We start from the raw sequence: 22,132 nt of genomic DNA, 5'->3' as shown, positions 1-22,132 counted from the left end.
TTAATCCATGACGGCGTAATGTGTTACTAATGGTTTTCTTTGAGACTGTGGTCCCAGCTCTCTTCAGGTCATTGACCAGGTCCTGCCGTGTAGTTCTGGGCTGATCCCTCACCTTCCTCATGATCATTGATGCCCCACGAGGTGAGATCTTGCATGGGGCCCCAGACCGAGGGTGATTGACCGTCATCTTGAACTTCCATTTTCTAATAATTGCGCCAACAGTTGTTGCCTTCTCACCAATCTGCTTGCCTATTGTCCTGTAGCCCATCCCAGCCTTGTGCAGGTCTACAATTTTAACCCTGATGTCCTTACACAGCGCTCTGGTCTTGGCCATTGTGGAGAGGTTGGAGTCTGTTTGATTGAGTGTGTGGACAGGTGTCTTTTATACAGGTAACAAGTTCAAACAGGTGCAGTTAATACAGGTAATGAGTGGAGAACAGGAGGGCTTCTTAAAGAAAGACTAACAGGTCTGTGAGAGCCGGAATTCTTACTGGTTGGTAGGTGATCAAATACTTATGTCATGCAATAAAATGCAAATTAATTACTTAAAAATCATACAATGTGATTTTCTGGATTTTTGTTTTAGATTCCGTCTCTCACAGTTGAAGTGTACCCATGATAAAAATTACAGACCTCTACATGCTTTGTAAGTAGGAAAACCTGCAAAATTGGCAGTGTATCAAATATGTGTTCTCCCCACTGTACCAAGAGAGTTTATCTATATTTTTTTTATGTGTAGGCATACTGTCTTTATAAGCAAATCAATTATATTTTCAGCATAAAATGTTTTGTCTTTGTAACACCAACACACTCATCAATTTTTTTGTTGATAAATGTATCTACACTCAAGCTGGGTGACGTTTGCGCAATGTCCACATATAGCCTACACCTGTTTGTCACGTACGTTCATAGACGGGTCAGACCAAGGCGCAGCGTGATATGCATACATGTTTATTTGACTTATAAACACAACGACAAAACAAGAAACGAAGTCCAAGGTACACAAACAACATACCTCACACGGAACAAGCTCCACAACCCACTAGTGCCAATAGGCTGCCTAAGTATGGTCCCCAATCAGAGACAACGAGCGACAGCTGCCTCTGATTGGGAACCACACCGGCCAACATAGATCTAGAAAACCTAGATCACAAACATAGAAAATCACAACAAGGAATATACACACCCTGACTCAACATATAAGCGTCCCCTGAGTCAGGGCGTGACACTGTTGTAGGGATATTAGTATACTGAATATAGTATACCCCCCCCCCCCCCCCCCCCCCCCCCAAAGGTGCGGACTCCGACGCACAACATAAACATAACAGGGTAGGGGCCGGGTGGGCATTCCGCCTCGGAGGCGGATCCGGCTCAGGGCGTGACGACCTCTCACTCTTCGCCTCCCTGTTGCGCCCCTGGTCTGGTCTAGACCTCGGCGCGTTGCTTCCCCTCTCCTTCCTCCCACTATACTCCAAGCCCTGTCTGGACCCTGGTGTGGGAGACCCCGAACCTGGAGAGGGGCTGACGTCTGGGTCTGGACTGGAGCCGCTGACCGGAGCTGGACCGGGCACCGGTGGAGTGGACTGCTCACGCTCCGGACTGGAACCGCTGACCGGAGCTGGACTAGGCACCGGTGGAGCGGACTGCTCTGGCTCCGGAGTGGAGCCGCTGACCAGATCTGGACTAGACCCCGGTGGAGCGGACTGCTCTGGCTCCGGAGTGGAGCAGCTGACCGGAGCTGGATCAGGCACCGGTGGAGCGGACTGCTCTGGCTCCGGAGTGGAGCCGCTGACCGGAGCTGGACTGGACCCCGGTGAAGCGGATTGCTCTGGCTCCGGAGTAGAGCAGCTGACCGGTGCCGAACCAGGCACCGGTGGAACAGGCACGGGCCGTGCCGGACTGGACACACGCACCACTGGCTTGGTGCGAGGAGCAGGAACAGGCCGGACCGGGCTGGTGACGCGCACCACTGGCTTGGTGCGAGGGGCAGGAACAGGCCGGGCCGGGCTGGCGACGCGCACCACTGGCTTGGTGCGAGGAGCAGGAACAGGCCTGGCCGGACTGGCGACGCGCACCACTGGCTTGGTGCGAGGGGCAGGAACAGGCCGGGCCGGGCTGGTGACGCGCACCACTGGCTTGGTGCAGGGAGCAGGAACGGGTCGGGCCATACTGGGAACACGCACCACTGGCTTAGTGCGGGGAGCAGGAATGGGCCGGACCGGACTGGCGACACGCACCACTTGCTTGGTGCGAGGGGCAGGAACAGGCCGGGCCGGGCTGACGACGCGCTGCCTAACCAGCTCCTCTTGCCGTGCCTCTACACTTTCCTTCTCCCTTTTAGCCTCCTGTAGCCTCGTCATCCACCCCGTGTGCCCCCCCCAACATTTTCTTGGAGTTGCCTCTCGGGTCTCCGTCGTCGGCACGGTTGGCGCCGTTTCTCCTCTCCTGCCTGGGCATCTACCTTCGCCCATGGCCCTTTCCCCGCAAATATCTCCTCCCATTACCACCATTTGCCCACCTGTGACATGGCTATTCGCTCCTCCTGGGCACGCTGCTTGGTCCTCGTTTGGTGGGATCTTCTGTCACGTACGTTCATAGACGGGTCAGACCAAGGCGCAGCGTGATATGCATACATGTTTATTTGACTTATAAACACAAAACAAGAAACGAAACGAAACGTGACGTCCAAGGTACACAAACAACATACCTCACATGGAACAAGATCCCACAACCCACTAGTGCCAATAGGCTGCCTAAGTATGGTCCCCAATCAGAGACAACGAGCGACAGCTGCCTCTGATTGGGAACCACACCGGCCAACATAGATCTAGAAAACCTAGATCACAAACATAGAAAATACAACATAGAAAATCACAACAAGGAATATACACACCCTGACTCAACATATAAGCGTCCCCTGAGTCAGGGCGTGACACTGTTGTAGGGATATTAGTATACTGAACAAAAATAAATGCAATATGCAACAATTTCAAAGATTTTACTGAGTTAGTCAATTGAAATAAATTCATTAGGCCCTAATCTATGGATTTCACATGACTGGGCAGGGGTGCAGCCATGGGTGGGCCTTGGAAGGTATAGACCCACCCACTGGGTAACCAGGCCCAGCCAAACAGAATGAGTATTTCCCCACAAAAGGGCTTTATTACAGACAGAAATACTCCTCAGCACCCACCACCCCCTCAGACGATCCCGCAGGTGAAGAAGCCAGATGTGGAGGTCCTGAGCTGGCATGGTTACATGTGGTTGTTTGACAAAACTGCACATTTTAGAGTGGCCTTTTACTGTCCCCAGCACAAGGTGCAGCTGTGTAATGATCATACTGTTTAATCAGCTTCTTGATATGCCACACCTGTCAGGTGGGTGGATTATCTTGGCAAAGGAGAAATGCTCACTAACAGGGATGTAAACAAAATTGTTCACAACATTTTAGAGAAATAAGCTTTTTGTGCATATGAAACATTGAGATTTTTTATTTCAGCTCATGAAACATGGGACCAACACTTTACATGTTGCGTTTATATTTTTGTTCATTGTAGTTCTGGGATTTGTCCCCTGGGAAAGATCAAACAGTGGACATAAGGAGTGAGGAGGCGAGACAAAACTAGACGGAATATTGTGTGGTAGGAAAGCTGAGCTGACTCAAGAGTGGGCATTCAACTCGCAGTTGATACCGTTTCCACAGTAACATGTATTTCCATGACTTGATGAAATGTTGAAACTAAGTTGCAAGCTTCTTTCGTAGCAAGGTGTTGTAGAACAAGTTTCTTATGAAACACATTCCAGACACTGGCTCTTGCTATCTTGACATAACTGATTTGACAGAGAAATATCAGCTAGATAGGATTTATCTGAACTGAACCTTGGCAAGACGGAGCTGCTCTTCCTCCCGGGGAAGGACTGCCTGTTCCATGATCTCGCCATCACGGTTGACAACTCCGTTGTGTCCTCCTCCCAGAGTGCGAAGAGCCTTGGCGTGACCCTGGACAACACCCTGTCGTTCTCCGCTAACATCAAGGCGGTGACCCGATCCTGTAGGTTCATGCTCTACAACATTCGGAGAGTACGACCCTGCCTTACACAGGAAGCGGCACAGGTCCTAATCCAGGCACTTGTCATCTCCCGTCTGGATTACTGCAACTCGCTGTTGGCTGGGCTCCCTGCCTGTGCCATTAAACCCCTACAACTCATCCAGAATGCCGCAGCCCGTCTGGTGTTCAACCTTCCCAAGTTCTCTCACGTCACCCCGCTCCTCCGCACACTCCACTGGCTTCCAGTTGAAGCTCGCATCTGCTACAAGACCATGGTGCTTGCCTACGGAGCTGAGGGGAACGGCACCTCCGTACCTTCAGGCTCTGATCAGTCCCTACACCCAAACGAGGGCACTGCGTTCATCCACCTCTGGCCTGCTGGCTCCCCTACCTCTGCGGAAGCATAGTTCCCGCTCAGCCCAGTCAAAACTGTTCGCTGCTCTGGCACCCCAATGGTGGAACAAGCTCCCTCACGACGCCAGGACAGCGGAGTCACTCACCACCTTCCGGAGACATTTGAAACCCCACCTCTTTAAGGAATACCTGGGATAGGATAAAGTAATCCTTCTACCCCCCCCCAACAATTTTTTTTTTTTTAATAAAACATTGTTAAGTTGTTATCCCACTGGCTATAAGGTGAATGCACCTATTTGTAAGTCACTCTGGATAAGAGCGTTTGCTAAATGACGTAAATGTAAACGTAATAGCCAGCTGCAGCAATCACCAACCTATGCTAGCAGTGCTGTCAGCTTGGCTAAATACAAGCTCAGTGCAGGCTTTAGCCTACACATAGACGGGTTAGCTGACAACGTCACGAAAACGATGCGCATGCTTCAATGGAGCGTTTTGATGTCACGTCTATGCTAATATGGCAAACATTTGCTAGCTAGCTAACCAACAACTGTAACGATGTATTTGAGAGACAAGTGCTCATTGTGCAAATGTATTTATGTTTTTATTAAACATTGGCGATGAAATACAGTTAACATGTCAACAACCTAAGCAAACCTGTTTTGCCACATAATTGCGCACGCGTCAGTTTTGTTGCTAAACAATCAACCCGTCTATAGAACTGAATTAACTGACCATCTTGAGATGGCAAGTCAGTCAAACGTTGTTCTCTCCATAGCAAAACTAGCTTAGCTTACCTCGCTGTACTCACTACTGGCCTTGTTTGTTGTGATTGAATGGCACACCCAAGAAACACCCACATCAAACCACACCCCCAAGACAACTCTTGTTTGCCTTTAGTCATGGCCGCTAGCATTTCTTAATGAGCATTGATGAAAAATAAGGCCAAATCAGGAAGTTCAGTCGCCCTTTAACATTATAAATTGTGATTTGTGGTGCTCGTTGTCTCATAGGGAGGGTAAAAGCAACATTGTGAGGAAGTTCACTGACCCGTGTTGAGTCACAGAGAGAAAACAGTGAGGAGGAAGAAGTCATGGGTCTGTTACACAAGATACACTCCTCCCATCCATTTCTCTTCCTCTATATATGTGCAGGCAGAGGATACAGTAGAGTGGATTCAGGGCAGGCATTCACACTGCTGAACTTTCCAGTGCACTAAAATCTGCCAAGCAGGGTCATTCAGAAGAAAACATAAGTGGTGCTGAGCCAGGCTGAGGATACGGAGAAATGCTATCTGTAGGGACAAAAGAGTAAAACAACATCCCACACTTCTAGTGGTATGTTGGACAGAATATGAATTGTCTTGATGCAGGGCCATATCTTGACTTTATAAACACAGCAGGGTTATGTGTTAAGCAGAGGGGAGTGAAACCCAACGACAAGAGGTCATCATTCACTCTACAAGCAGAGTGAGTCAAACCTTTGGCTTCAATATGAGAATTCCACAGTCATGGTTTGATGTTTTTGGCGTGCCTATAGTTAGGCTATGTAATGAGCTTTACAAACAATTAAGGTCACAACTGGCAAACTTCAGGTCAGACACAACAAACCATACTAGTGCAGACAAAACAAACAAGACATGCAGAAATATTCCACAACTTTCCGCACCATATAAGAATATCCATGACAGCTGCCAAATGCACACTGGACAATGAAATGTGGAAAAGTAATAGAAAAAGAAATGTCTTCTGATCTGGCAAAACCACAACAACCAATCAAAAAGGCAGCCAGATCCACTAAATCACCGATACGTTTTTACAAACCACAAACTCTCAATACACTCACCATGAGGACGGTCTTGGCGGAGGAGTTTGAGTGGCGCAGGCTGTGGTAGGCCAGCAGGCCCAGGAGGCTGTAGAAGGCCAGGGTGGCCATGTTCCTGAGGTCCAGAGGACTCTCCACCAGAGGAATGGTCCCCATGGTCCAGTCACAGCACAGCTCTGATGGGTTGAGAAGGAGCCAGGCGTTCACTGGCAGCAGGTAGTTGAAGGTCAGCTGCCTGGCCGGAGTGGGGCTGACCGCCGCAGGGTTGTCAAACCTGGAGAGGGAGGTGAGAGAAATAAAGGGCGAGAGAAAAATGGAGGGTGAATGAAAATCATAATGACAAGTTGGGTTACAAAAATGGTGAGGGTGAAGGGGAGGGGGGGTGAGTCAGGCTGACCGCCGCTGGGTTGTCAAACCTGGGGATAGAAAGAATAGGGATGGGGGTGGGGGAGAGAGAAAGAGAGAGCGAGAGAGAGAGAGAGAGAGAGGACAATTAATAAAAAGTTGGGTTAGGACAGGCACACACTTGACTAGACAAAGAGGGTGTGGACGAGAGGAGTATCTGAGAAGAGGTACTTTATTTTCTGAGAACCATTTTGTGCCAATTTAGCATTTATTAGCACTCAAGAAACATCCTTGCACAAATACTGTATGCTACCGTGGCTGCGCCATCATCTTTGTGGAGCCTGCACTACCTCCCATTTATCCTTTTCCCTCATAACTTTGTGAATGGACTGGCATTCATGATTCTCATTCCTCAGGACCATGAATGTTATAGTCTGTGTCCCAAATGGCTCCCTATTCCCAATGTAGTGCACTACTTTTGACCAGGACCCATAGGGCTTTGGTCAAAAGTAGTGCATTATTTAGGGAATTGGGTGCCATTTGTGATGGGGCCGTTGTCTCCATGGCGCTGAGGAGCACCATTCAGACGTCATATATAAGGGTTAAACCAATTACTGTTAGCTCCTACACATAAATATAGTGAGTATCCATATATGCACCATTGTTATGTCTGGGAACTAGTTATTTTTCTGATAACACTAATTAAGCGATACAATCTGGAGACTGCCAGTGGATGAATTGATGAAGAATTTAAATATAAACTAATGTTTAGGAATGTTATCTACGTAATGCCATCAGGTTGTTTATGTCTGTGACTGGAGATTCCTAAATTATGGAGAGTTAAAATGTTCCCGAGTTCTTCTGACTCCCTGACCCTGTTTAGGTTAACACTTGGAACCAAAAACAATATTTCACATTCCATTGGGGAATTATAGAATTTGATCATGGACTTAGTTTCTATTCCTGGATTTCCAAAATATGTCTGCAACATATCCGTCAACGTGGGTTGTATTTCCCAATACTTTTAACAACCGCTGCGCCGCCCTACAATTACCCCAGTCACAGGGCCACAGTGACTGCTCACTCACTCGTCCAACCTCTCAAGCTTTGAAATACAATCCATATTTCACTGCATAATTGACCAATTACATAAAATAGGACCCCAACCACGCAGTTTAACATACACTGGACTGTTGTAACCTCTTTGTAACATGTTGTAACTACATTGTGCAAGACATGTTTCATGTACAGTCGACCACTGACATAGGATAGGGCCCAATCCCCACGCATATTAACATTAAATACCGCAAGGATACCATTTGTATGTCTCTGCGTGCAGTTTGAAGACAATTGACTTTAGCTTATTGTTAGCTTAGTGCAAATGCTTGGATTTCCAGGTACAGTTGCTAGCTCCACTCAAATATCCAGGTACAGTAGCTTGCTCCTCTCAAATACAGGGAAATAGACCTAACTACTTCAAAGCTGGGTGGTTAGCACTTCGCACTCAGTATCCTTTTAAAATATACTGGACAGTTGTAACCTCTTGTAACCATTACATGGGAAAAGTCAAACCAGGCCAGGCGCCAGCGGCCTGTTCTTTGGTAAGGGTGTTCTGGAATGGGGTCCTGGTAACTTTCCCAGATGCAGAGAACACTGTTTTAGCTAATGGCGGCATGACAGGAATGTTTTCCACCACCACAAAGCTCAGCTGAAACTTGTTAGGTCTGGTTAGTCAGAAAGCCAAACACTCACCAGAAAGCTACCGGTGTAATTATGTTCACACGGCAATGCATTTTATTTTGTTATGTAAACAATTGCGTAATCAAATGATGGATAATAGATCCAATATAACGCGTTTGACATCTAGCCATGTGTGAATTATGCCCTTGTTTGTGTTCCATTTCCACTTGATTTGTGGCTGTTGGTTTCACCAGCCTGTATGTCTGCTTTATGCCATCTCGGGAACTGCAACAACAGCCCTTCAAACCGCAAAGAAAACATTTCGCCACCATGAAAATGCAGGTCCAATATGTATTCAATCGATCTTGTAAACAAGATCTGTTTCTCACTGTATCTAGGCCTACACCTTTAAGGTCAAACAATGTTCATTGATTGGGTAACTGACAATGTACTGTTCCAAGTGGCATGGCTACCATGAGCAGAAACATGGAATCTACATTTCCCGGATCATGGCTTCAATAGAAAAACTAAATGTCCATTGCCATGGAAACACATCCACGGCTCCACCCACCTGGTAAAGACAGGAAGCTGTGATTGGATGACCTGGACCCTGATGATGACCAGCAGCAAGGTGCTGATGATGAGGACTATGAGCTTGAGGAGCGTCTGCAGGACAGCATAGGGGAAACCATCTTTACCCCTCAGCACCTGGAGGAGTGTGTACAGCAGCATGGGCAGCGTGAACTGAGAAAGAGGAGGGGGAGAGAGTAGAGAAAGAGAGAGATAAAAAATTAACTGACTGATCTGTAAAAGGGAATAATGATGGGGTGAGGCCAGTTTTGTGTACTGTAGCTTTTTCATTCTAGTCTAGTCGACCTCCGGTTGAGAAACACTGATCATTTACAGTGCATTCGGAAAGTATTCAGACCCCTTGACTTTTTCCACATTTTGATACGTTTACAGCCTTACTCTAAAATGGATTAAATTGTTTTTTTCCCCTCATCAAATCGACACACTCCCCATAAGGACAAAGCAAAAACAGTTTTTTTGCAATTTTTTTTAGAAAACCCCCCGGAAATATCACATTTATATAAGTGTTCAGACCCTTTACTCAGTACTTGGTTGAAGCACCTTTGGCAGGGATTACATCCTCGAGTCTTGTTGGGTATGACGCTACAAGCTTGGCACACCTGTATTTGGGGAGTTTCTCCCATTTTTCTCTGCAGATCCTCTCAAGCGCTGTCATGTTGGATGAGGAGCGTCGCTGCGCAGCTATTTTCAGGTCTCTCCAGAGATGTTCGATCAGGTTCAAGTCCGGGCTCTGGCTGGGCCACTCAAGGACATTCAGAGACTTGTCCCGAAGCCACTCCTGCGCTTTCTTGGCTGTGTGCTTAGGGTCGTTGTCCTGTTGGAAGGTGAACCTTTACCCCAGACTGAGGTCCTGAGCGCTCTGGAGCAGGTTTTCATCAAGGATCTCTCTGTACTTTGCTCCGTTCAGCTTTCCCTCGATCCTGACTAGTCTCCCAGTCCCTGCCGCTGAAAAACATCCCCACAGCATGATGCTGCCACCACCATGCTTCACCGTAGGGATGGTGCCAGGTTTCCTCCAGACGTGACACTTGGCATTCAGGCCAAAGAGTTCAATCTTGGTTTCATCAGACCAGAGAATCTTGTTTCTCATGGTCTGAGAGTCCTTTAGGTGCCTTTTGGCAAACTCCAAGCGGGCTGGCATGTGCCTTTTACTGAAGAGTTTCCTCCGTCTGGCCACTCTACCACAAATGCCTGACTGGTGGAGTGCTGCAGAGATGGTTGTCCTTCTGGAAGGTTCTCCCATCTCCACAGAGGAACTCTGGAGCTCTGTCAGAGTGACCATTGGGTTCTTGGTCACCTCCCTGACCAAGGCCCTTCTCTCCCGATTGCTCAGTTTGGCCGGGCGGCCAGCTCTAGGAAGAGTTTTGGTGGTTCTAAACTTCTTCCATTTAAGAATGATGGAGGCCAGTGTGTTTTGGGGGATCTAGAATGCAGCAAAGATTTTTTGGGACCCTTCCCCAGATCTGTGCCTCGACACAACCCTATCTCGGAGCTCTACGGACAATTCCTTCAACCTCATGGCTTGGTTTTTGCTCTGACATGCACTGTCAACTGTGGGACCTTATATAGACAGTTGTGTGCCTTTCCAAATCATGTCCAATCAATTGAATTTACCATAGGTGGACTCCAATCAAGTTGTAGAAACATCTCAAGGATGATCAATGGAAACAGGACGCACCTGAGCTCAATTTCGAGTCTCATAGCAAAGGGTCTGAATAATTATGTAACAACCTGTTTTTACATAATTATGGGGTATTGTGTGTAGATGAGGAAAAACATGAATTTAATCCATTTTCAAATAAGGCTGTAACGTAACAAAATGTGGAAAAAGTAAAGGGTCTGAATACTTTCCGAATGCACTGTATACCCAGATGGATCAAAATTCTTTAATATTTAGGACACTTTATCAAAATTAAGGCCTTTAGCTTTGGCTCTCTAATGATTGTGTATCATGTAACTAATTTGTCTATTTTTGACCAAGGGGAAGGAGAGCCGACAAAACAGCTGCTCACCATCATTCCTCTCTCAAGTACCCCTTTTGTAATAAAAATGGGAGGTAGCCAGTTCAACAAAAAAAGAATCGTCCCATAACTCAAATCTATTACTGGGGTTTTGTCAGTGAGGGCGTGACCGTGCAGTGTGATGGTTGGAGCGACGGCGTGTTGCACTGTGGAGTGAGGTTACCGGCCCTGTCCTGCGGTGTCTTACCCCTTGTGCAACAAACACCTCATGGACACAGCAGATACCGATGACCGTGACTCCCTGCTCCTTGCATAACGTGGCTGCAGCCACCAAAACCACGGTCACAGCAATGGGAGTCCACACTAGAGAGAAAGTCAAAAAAGGAGGAACATAAAGAATGGGATGTTGCCAGAGGTCATACTCATACACACAATCATATCCTAATAAAACGTAGGTGCTGGTCTAATGAGTACACACGAAAAGGACAGAAAGACCCGGTATATAGTGTGCAGGGCTTTCTGTCCTTTTCATGTTGCCAGAACCTTCACTCAAGAACAAAACTAAACAACTAAAGAGCCTTGGAAACCATTCTATTCGGTCAGTTGGATTTATAGTGGACTTTATAGTGAAATTAGACACAGTGTGTTCATCTAAAGGCCCCTGGAATGAATCCCCATCGAAACCCATCAGAATAGTAAGTATTAGATGGTGCCTGTGGTGAGGAAGAATGGTTGAGATGATACTCTAGGTCAGGGGTAGGCAACCCTGTTCCTGGAGGGCCGCAGGTACTGCAGGATTTTGCTCCAACTAGGCACCACACCTGACCATCTGAGCTAATTGATCAGTTCAGTGATTGCCTAAATTCAACACACCTGGTCTTCCTGGTCTGTTAATTCAAAAACATATGAGCAGGGCTGCCTACCTTTGCTCTAGGTCAAGGACCTCAGGACCCGCCGAAGGGAAGGTTGTTTCACACATTCACCTGGTAACCATACGTACCGGTTACAAGATTCACAGTGGGAAAGGCACTTTCTAGTGAAGGTTCTAAAATAAACATATAGCTAAGCCTACAGTATACGACGTTCCCACCCATTTGAGCTCTTAAATCTCACGTGCCTTTGGTAAAACTGAACAATTGCCACTTTGTCTTTTTAGGCTTCAGGACTTGTTTTATAGTATTCTACAACACTCACAGAAGACTAGCTAGTTGTGTTTTACCCTTCTTACTGCTTAATTTCTGTTATCGCAGTATAGCAGAACCAGTACAGCAGTTATTATTGAAAGGAAATGCATTTCCACACCACTTGCTTTATGCCGTATTCATCTCTAGCCTGTTGTTGCCTACCCTAAATTCAGCCAGAATGATGCAAAACATCAGCTTGCTTGTTATAAACACACCTGGCTGTTTGAATGTGTCTTTGTAAATTGTATGTGGAGGAAAATGTTGAACATAGACTATAGGCCCAGTTGAATATACATTGTTGTCATGTTTTGTGAAAAATGTGTATTACATGAAAATCAAAAATGGAATATATTTTTTAGTATCTCATTCATATTTGCAGAGTATACACTTTTTTGTTTTGACATTTGACTCCTGTTGAAATGGGAGGCAAAATTCAGTGTTTTCCATTAGCGCAGGCTGTCGGCTAATCAGTCAGTTACAGACTCATTTTCAGCAGGCTACATTTTCCACTTCATATTAACTAGGCTTCTTTTCATTTAAAAGTTTAAACTCGCTAGTCCGTCAAGCCAACTCCCGCTAAAATGCATATTCTAGTGGGGAAACGCAGCAGAGCGGAAGAGGCGAAGCGAGAGGTTTCACTCTGTCCAAATCTGTCCAAAATAAGCCCAATGCGTTTCTATGGGTTTATTTTGGACCTAAGCTTGTCACCCGCCTTCCCATCTTTGGGACAACGACTCCCATTTTTAGGGCAGAGACATGAGCATCTCGTTACAGACTGGTCTCACAGAGTAGACTTAACATAGTAAACGTAAATCCGGGACACTCAAGTTAGTATGATACTGTATGTTACATTTGGTATGGTTAAATAAGAAAGAAGGTTACGTAAGGCAAAAACAGAGCCTCATTCTGGATTAAATTATCATTGCAATTGTGCACACTGATGTCGGACATGCACCTACCCCAATGGTCTGTTTCTGATGACTGGGATGAATGCAGTAGCAGATTTCAGGAGCAGGACAACTCTTTTTGACTGATGACTGATATAAGGGCATGTACAGTGGGGAGAACAAGTATTTGATACACTGCATACAGTGGGGAGAATAAGTATTTGATACACTGCCGATTTTGCAGGTTTTCCTACTTACAAAGCATATAGAGGTCTGTAATTTTTATCATAGGTACACTTCAACTGTGAGAGACGGAATCTAAAACAAAAATCCAAACTAACAGGTCTGTGAGAGCCGGAATTCTTACTGGTTGGTAGGTGATCAAATACTTATGTCATGCAATAAAATGCAAATTAATTACTTAAAAATCATACAATGTTATTTTCTTGATTTTTGTTTTAGATTCCGTCTCTCACAGTTGAAGTGTACCTATGATAAAAATTACAGACCTCTATATGCTTTGTAAGTAGGAAAACCTGCAAAATCGGCAGTGTATCAAATACTTGTTCTCCCCACTGTAAGTATTTGATCACCTACCAACCAGTAAGAATTCCGGCTCTCACAGACCTGTTAGTTTTTCTTTAAGAAGCCCTCCTGTTCTCCACTCATTACCTGTATTAACTGCACCTGTTTGAACTCGTTACCTGTATAAAAGACACCTGTCCACACACTCGATCAAACAGACTCCAACCTCTCCACAATGGCCAAGACCAGAGAGCTGTGTAAGGACATCAGGGATAAAATTGTAGACATGCACAAGGCTGGGATGGGCTACAGGACAATAGGCAAGCAGCTTGGTGAGAAGGCAACAACTGTTGGCGCAATTATTAGAAAATGGAAGAAGTTCAAGATGACGGTCAATCACCCTCGGTCTGGGGCTCCATGCAAGATCTCACCTTGTGGGGAATCAATAATCATGAGGAAGGTGAGGGATCAGCCCAGAACTACACGGCAGGACCTGGTCAATGACCTGAAGAGAGCTGGGACCACAGTCTCAAAGAAAACCATTAGTAACACACTACGCCGTCATGAATTAAAATCCTGCACCGCATGCAAGGTCCCCCTGCTCAAGCCAGCACATGTCCAGGCCAATGAACATCTGGATGATCCAGAGGAGGAATGGGAGAAGGTCATGTGGCCTGATGAGACAAAAATAGAGCTTTTTGGTCTAAACTCCACTCGCCGTGTTTGGAGGAAGAAGAAGGATGAGTACAACCCCAAGAACACCATCCCAACCGTGAAGCATGGAGGTGGAAACATCATTCTTTGGGGATGCTTTTCTGCAAAGGGGACAGGACGACTGCACCGTATTGAGGGGAGGATGGATGGGGTCATGTATCGCGAGATCTTGGCCAACAACCTCCTTCCCTCAGTAAGAGCATTGAAGATGGGTCGTGGCTGGGTCTTCCAGCATGACAACGACCCGAAACACACAGCCAGGGCAACTAAGGAGTGGCTCCGTAAGAAGCATCTAAAGGTCCTGGAGTGGTCTAGCCAGTCTCCAGACCTGAACCCAATAGAACATCTTTGGAGGGAGCTGAAAGTCCATATTGCCCAGCAACAGCAACAGCCCCGAAACCTGAAGGATCTGGAGAAGGTCTGTATGGAGGAGTGGGCCAAAATCCCTGCTGCAGTGTGTGCAAACCTGGTCAAGACCTACAGGAAACGTATGATCTCTGTAATTGCAAACAAAGGTTTCTGTACCAAATATTAAGTTCTGCTTTTCTGATGTATCAAATACTCATGTCATGCAATAAAATGCAAATTAATTACTTAAAAATCATACAATGTGATTTTCTGGATTTTTGTTTTAGGTTCCGTCTCTCACAGTTGAAGTGTACCTATGATAAAAATTACAGACCTCTACTGCTTTGTAATTAGGAAAACCTGCAAAATTGGCAGAGTATCAAATACTTGTTCTCCCCACTGTCTTATATGATGGTCATAATGCTTCTTGACAATGTCATAAAGTGTATTATCTTAGTCCAAGTAAAGTGACACAGGATGGTCATAATGCTCCATGACAGTGTCATAAAGCCTATTATCTACTAGTTATTTAAAATAGGATGAAAAAAACATGTGTAAGTGTTCCCCAATATTACTACATTTGCCCAAGTTTATCATAAGACATGAACAGAATGCATCAGCGATTCATATTCCTGCTACTTTCTGATGGGACAACAAGAATGCCCATCTGTGTGTGTGCGTGCAGGTCTACCACCTTGTGTAGCCGTTAGCGATGTTGCTAATGAAAACAGTATTCTGGTAGAAGGAAGGGCTTTCCCAAATACATACTCAAATGTTAACTACAAAGCAGCCTACGCTTATCGGTTTTAATAAAATACATAATTTGAAGAACCAACATCATTGTGGCAATTCATATCTTGCAGTAAAACTGTAAGACTTTAATCTCAAGAGAAGACCGGTTAAATGTTAAAAAGGGTTTCATGTTCTATTACTTCCCCTAATGGTCCTGATCATATAGGCCTAGACCTAGACAATATCCAAAACAACTAACAATACACTGAATTAATACATTTTCAGTAATTACAATTGTAAAGTCATGTCTTTCAACACAATACCACTAGTAATTTTTCTAATCTGGGAGGTAAACTCGATAAAGTATACAATAATTTCGCTGTGTATTTCAGATGGAATCAAGGCATTAGAATGTACCAGAGGTTACCAAAACAGGGGGGAAAGCCCCCCCCAGACAGCTACTTTTTCTATTTGGCTGGCTACTCTATGTACTTGTGGAAAAAGTTTTTGTTCCTTGCATGCAAATTCGATTGACTGTTTGACATAAGAAATGCAGATAGTTGAAAAAGTGTGTGTTCCAGAACTGTTTGAAGATCCAAGGGACACAACAGATGCAATGAGAGCTTGATGGAAGGTAAAGCCTAAGAACTAGTTTGTCTGGTATAAGAATAACAACATACAGGTAACTGCCAAAATAAAGTGTCTTAATAGGGGGTTGGGCCACCACGAGCGAGAACAGCTTCAATGCACCTTGGCATAGATTCTACAAGTGTCTGGAACTCTATTGGAGGGACGCGACACCATTCTTTCACAATAGATTCCATAATTTGGTGTTTTGTTGATGGTGGTGGAAAATTCTGTCTCAGACACCGCTCCAGAATCTTCCATAAGTGTTCAATTGGGTTGAGATCTGGTGACTGAGACGGTCATGGCATAAGGTTTACATCGTTTTCATGCTCATCAAACCATTCAGTAACCACTCGTGCCCTGTGGATGGGGGCATTGTCATCCTATGGGGCCATAGCCATGGTAGCCAAAATAATGGGCTGCCCAGCATTTTTATACATGACCCTAAGCACGATGGGATGTTAATTGCTTAATCAACTCAGGAACCACACCTGTGTGGAAGCACCTGCTTTCAATATACTTTGTATCCATCATTTACTTAAGTGTTTCCATTATTTTGGCAGTTACTGGTACAATATTGAATTTTGTATTTGGTTAAAGGCTGTATAAGGCAACAAAACTCAATGAACCTCTCTAAAACTGGCCCTACTGAGGCTAGATCACCTTGGTAAGATAAGATAATGACAATGAATTGTTACGTTGTTCATTTCCTTGAATTTAGGAGGGAGAAAACAGTCACTTCCCCATTCATCCCTCTCTCGTGATAACCATCATCCCTCAGAAATCAAATCCGGAGAAGGTTAGAGGCGGTAGCTAACAAGTCAGGGCATGTGTCTTATTGTTCTCTGAAGGCCCTGTTTGCGTGAATGCGCGCAACAAACATGCATGCAAAAGATGGGGGGAGGGGTACAGTAGACTCACCGAATGACAGACTAGCAAGTGGGAGCATGCATCTTCTTGTCTTGTTTTCCTCAAACCCGTGTGTGTACACAACAAACACAGGGACAATATTGGTGGCGGGCTACAGTAGACTCACCGATGGAGTGGTCGGCTCCTTTCGATCTGGTGTAGGCCAGGAATGCAGCCAGAAGGAAGATGGAGGACAGGAGCTCCGCTCTTCCTACAACACCAGTCACCTGCCAGAGGAACCAAAAATAAAATCTTTGGCACAAATATGTTCTTCTTTCATCAATGAATCGATGAGGTCCACTTTCCCCATGACAGCCATCACCTGTCAGAGGCACAAAGTTGAAAGTAAATGGTCAAAGTCAACGTTTCTGGCACAAAGATGTTTTCTCGTCAATCAATCATCCTTTAAAACACTTCCTCCTCGGTCTCTCTGGCATGCCTGAAATCTGCTGAAACCTGATTGTCCATGACAAAGGCTAACCTAAACCTAAAATATGCACCCAACAAGACCTTAAATGAAAAATATGCCCGCCACCTAGCCTAGGTCTAAATCATGGAGGCAGACCACATAGGTAACTCACACTGGCTCCTGCCGGCCAGGGGCCTCTAATAGAAATATATGAAGGATTATTGCCACCTTATGGAAGCACATGGAACTGCACATGTCCTGTTTTCACGAGAGCAGCTGGGGCTGGTAAATCTTGGACCAAGAGGAGAGCAAATCTGTGTCATGTTCAGCAGGGAGAAAATGTTTTGAAACACAGTGAGGTACTAACTGAACTTGACCAGTAAGAATAAGAACCGTACTGAACATGATCCAGGTGAGGTTGACTCACCTGACCTCTACCGCATAGATGTCCTAAGAACAACACAAAGACTGACACACAATTGCTAATCACTAGACTGTGACAATCTTGGTGTGGCGTAGCATTAGGTCGAAGCAAGGAGTTTGGGTAGCCAGGCAAGTGACAGTCAGCCTCTAGACAACATATGTTGACAGACATCACTATTATGAAGTATTTTCATCTCTCAACCACTTGCAACTATTGAATCCAATGAAACTATTCAAAGCATGCAGCTTTCAGTTCCATCTTTAGGATCATCAATGTCATACAAACACAGTTCTAGTTGAATATGTTCAGATACCAGACACAGATGCACACATACACTCTGAACTACATGTTCAAAAAGAAAGCCATTCTAAGACGTTCACAAAGACAGAGGCACGCACAACGGTCTCTTTGTCCATGTTTATCATGAAGGGGAGCTTCACTGCTCAGTGTTTCAAATGAAAAACAAATTATCCGTTGAGACAGAGATTCCAGACCAAGATAACGTGAAGGCCATTGGCCGGGCCAAGGGCTACTTTGTGAATTGTGAAATGGGTCCTTTCAAGCGATTGAGAGGCTGCACTCAGCTAAAGGAGAGAATGACATGAAGATGAGGGAGTTCGAGGGAGCACTAGAGCTGTGTAATATTACAACTCCCTTTTCCAGAGTGGCAAAATGTTGTCTTTGTTTTACTATTCTGTTTTTCTTTTTAATTCTTCATTTCAGGTTTTCTAAGGCCTGTCTGGTCGCCGGTGCAACTCGGTTGAATGGGGTGAAATACAAGTACAAATTGGGGGTAAGGGGGTTAGCAAATATGCTAGATGAGAGAAGTTGTTGTTGAGGTAGACATTAATGACTGAGATTAGTTCAATTGAGTTCATTTGAAACAGACATTAACCAACTCAATGTCCAACTTGTATTGAATTCCATTCTTTTCATGTCACTAATGCATGCAGGTCCGTATAACTCAAATAGTATCAACGTTACTTGCTTCTGTTTAAATCTGTTAATGGTTGGGGTAAGGATTTAGGGAGAGTTAATTTAGTTAGTTCCTAGATCTGTGCCTACAGTATGAGCAGACTTACGGCCTCTGTGTGGATGGGGTGCACAGCAAACAGCAGGGCCGCCACCAGGCTGGAGGTCTTGTCCAGGAAGAGACGACAGATGCGCAGGAAGAGCGGACACACCACGGCATGTAGCACCACGTTGAGCAGGTGGTAGGATGCAGAACTCAGCTCACTGAAGACGTAGTTCAGCCTAAACGTGAGCACGGTCAGGGGCCGGTAGGACTTGTGGCTCCTCTCCTGTGGTAAGAAACAGAAATATGGGAGGGAGAATAGTGCTGTTGTGAATTTAGGTGATTTTGTTGGTACTTGCAATCAAATCATCTGACTATAGTTATGCCAAGAATCAAAGTTCACCAATATTCACAACAGCCATTGATTAATTGAACATATACTGAACAAAAATATAAAACGCAACAAGTTCATTGATTTTACTGAGTTGCAGCTCATATGAGGAAATCCATCAATTGAAATACATTTATGAGGCCCAATCTATGGATTTCACGACTGGGAATATAGACATGCATCTGTTGGTCACAGATACCTTAGAAAAAAGGGGCCTCACAATGGGCCTCAGGATCTCGTCATGGTATTCTTGTGTATTCAAATTGCCATCAATAAACGGCCATTGTGATCGTTGTCCGTAGCTTATGCCTGCCCATACCATAACCCTACCGCCACCATGGGGCACTCTGTTCACAACGTTGACATCATCAAACCGCTTGTCCACATGACGCCATACACATGGTCTGCGGTTGTGAGGCCGGTTGGACATACTGCCAAATTCTCTAAAACTACTTTTATGGTAGAGAAATTAACATTCAATTATCTGGCAACAGCTCTGGTGGGCATTTCTGCAGTCAGCATGCCAATGCACTCTCCCTCAAAACTTGAGACATCTGTGGCATTGTGTTATGTGACAAAACGGCACATTATAGTGTCCTTTTGTCCCCAGTACAAGGTGCACCTGTGTAATGATCATGATGTTTATTCAGCCTCTTGATATGCCACACCTGTCAGGTGGATGGATTATCTTGGCAAAGGAGAAATGATCACTAACTGGGATGTAAACACATTTGTGAACAATATGTAAGAGAAATAAGCTTTTTGTGCGTATGGAAAATGTCAGGGATCATTTATTTCAGCTCATGAAACATGGGACCAACACTTTACATGTTGCGTTTATATTTTTGTTCAGTGTAAATTACATTTGAACTATTCTCAGCTGAAATTCAAATAATCCTTATTTACTTGATCATCTGCATGTTTTGCAAGGGGAGCATAAACAAAGTAAGACATTGTGCATGACATGTCACGAGTAATCTCGTGCACCGAAGTATCCCTCCCCAAGCTCGAGGATATTTCATGATTGATTCATCACCTCAGACATGGGCGTGCCCCAGAAGTCATTGAAGAACAGGTTGCTGAGTGGGGTGGCGGGCCGCAAGTCCTTGTTGTCCAGAATGGCCGAGACATCGTCGAACACAAAGCCACAGGACAGGCTGTTCCAGTAGCATCCCACCACCAGTCCGATCAAAAGCAAGACCTCCTTCCACGACACGACAGCCATCGCTGACCAAAGGCTTCATTGATCACTGTGACGGATGAAGTAACAGCAGGACAGGAGAAATTAGACTAGAGAGGTTGTCTTTGTTCATTATCATATCATGGTTCACACAATACAATGTGCCCAGCCCAGATTTGCTAGGATGCCACTGACACAGCTTGGTGCTGCCAGGTCAGGTGACAAGAGTTGCACCATAACAATGTATGCCTTCAGGTGCACTGAGTTGGTCTGATACATTCCCATACAATGCAGAAAGATTATATTAGCAAAACACCTATGACGATGACTATTGCATTGAGGATGTCATATTAAAACTTGAAAGGCAACAATGTAGTTAGCTAGCTAGGTAACTATATCAATCGAGAACAAGATCCTGACGTTTCAGTCACGCTAGCTGGTCATACATGTTATATTTTTCTTCACTGTAACTTTAAAAACATTGCCATTTTTTTTTACATTTAAGTCATTTAGCAGACGCTCTTATCCATAGCGATTTACAGTTAGTGAGTGCATACATTATTTTTTATATTTTTCATACTGGCCCCCCGTGGGAATTGAACCCACAACCCTGGCGTTGCAAACACCATACTCTACCAACTGAGCTACATCCCTGCTAGGCAGTATTGCAACGAATCACACGCTTAATGGATACTTCGGGATTTTGGCAATTAGGCTCTTTACTTTATCTACTTCCCCAGAGTCAGATGAACTTGTGGATACCATGTGTATGCAGTTTGAAGGAAGTTGCCAACTAGCGTTAGTGCAATGACTGGAAGTCTATGGGTATCTGCTATCTAACAAATACCCATACTCTTACTTCTAGCCATTGTGTTAACGCTAGTTAGCATTGGCTAGCGACACTACCTATAACGTCCTTCTTACTCGACACAGCGACATAAAAATGGTATCCACGAGTTCACCGACTCTGGGGAAGTAGATAAAGGCCAGAAATACCGAAGTATCCCTTTTATAAACACACCAACGTTAGCTAGCTAGCTAAATGTTGTGTTGAAGATAACCTAGTCGCCGCTAGCCTCTTCCATTTTCACTTGATTGTTCACGATTAATGGTCTAGTTTACACAATGCAGATGAAAATAGTTTACAGTAACATTTCCTAACATATTATAACATTGTTAGAGGAAATTAGAAAATGTAGAAACATACGTTAAAGTATTCGGCGATTGACATTCCAAGTTGAACGCTAGCAATAAATCCCCAAACTTCCGGGGCAAAGTTTAAGCTAAAAAGGGCCACTGATTTCAGAAACAGCGGTGGCTGTAACTTGTTGTCCCATATGTACTGACACTATCAAGAAGAGGAGAACACACATTGCTTGCTATAAATCATGAAAATGCTTGTGTTGAAAAGCTCTCTAACTAGCTATCTAGTTGGCTAATTGACTGGCTAGCCTTTTGCGACAGTGACACAACTTTATCAGCGATTAAGTAGCATATTGCGCAAATCAATTTACGACTGTTGTCAGCGGTAACTTAGCAACTGGAGCAGCAGTACGGTCAAATGTATGTTCGCTTTGTTCTATCTGTGGTATGGTTAGCTAGAATACCAAGTAAGGTAGCCAAATATGTTGGGGCAGGTATATGAAAAAAGGTAAGATACAAACGAATATTTCTTCAAATGAAAATAACCCAGTTGCATACGTAATTTATATACATGTAGAATGGATTTTGCATCACCCGACGCCAATGCAAAGTTTAGCAAGTAGTTAGCAGCAGGTAGCTAGCTAACCATGTTGTTAGCTAGTCAGCTAACTTAGTTAACTAGCTAGTTACAACTAAAATGCATTTTGCAAGGACAATAGCCACAGCTCTAACGTACAATGTGTGTCTGTCCATCTATTTGTTCTCCAGTTCGTGTTAGCTAGCTGTAACTACACAATTGTCAAGATGCCTCCTCATCTTGACTGGAGTAGGGTAATTGATGCT

General features: G+C 44.7%; 1 protein-coding gene across 1 annotated transcript in view; it reads right to left on the bottom strand.

Annotated features, from left to right (window-relative positions):
- Window positions 1-21,641, bottom strand: part of LOC311137320 (protein O-mannosyl-transferase TMTC3-like) — a 61,291-nt gene extending 39,650 nt beyond the window's left edge. Inside the window, exons 1-7 of the mRNA XM_084171756.1 lie at window positions 21,354-21,641; window positions 20,003-20,216; window positions 18,643-18,861; window positions 16,855-16,954; window positions 11,049-11,164; window positions 8,821-8,993; window positions 6,246-6,498 (exon numbers count right to left, since the gene is read on the bottom strand). Coding sequence (XP_084027882.1) covers window positions 6,246-6,498; window positions 8,821-8,993; window positions 11,049-11,164; window positions 16,855-16,954; window positions 18,643-18,861; window positions 20,003-20,191 — 1,050 coding nt within the window. The 5' untranslated portion in view covers window positions 20,192-20,216; window positions 21,354-21,641. The remainder of the gene's footprint in view (window positions 1-6,245; window positions 6,499-8,820; window positions 8,994-11,048; window positions 11,165-16,854; window positions 16,955-18,642; window positions 18,862-20,002; window positions 20,217-21,353) is intronic.
- Window positions 21,642-22,132: the final 491 nt, after the last annotated feature.

Source organism: Coregonus lavaretus (genome assembly GCF_964263955.1).
Source record: "Coregonus lavaretus genome assembly, chromosome: 11".
NCBI classification, from domain to species: domain Eukaryota; kingdom Metazoa; phylum Chordata; class Actinopteri; order Salmoniformes; family Salmonidae; genus Coregonus; species Coregonus lavaretus.
The sequence above is the reverse complement of the archived record's forward strand: the minus strand, read 5'-3'. Positions and strand labels throughout refer to the sequence as shown.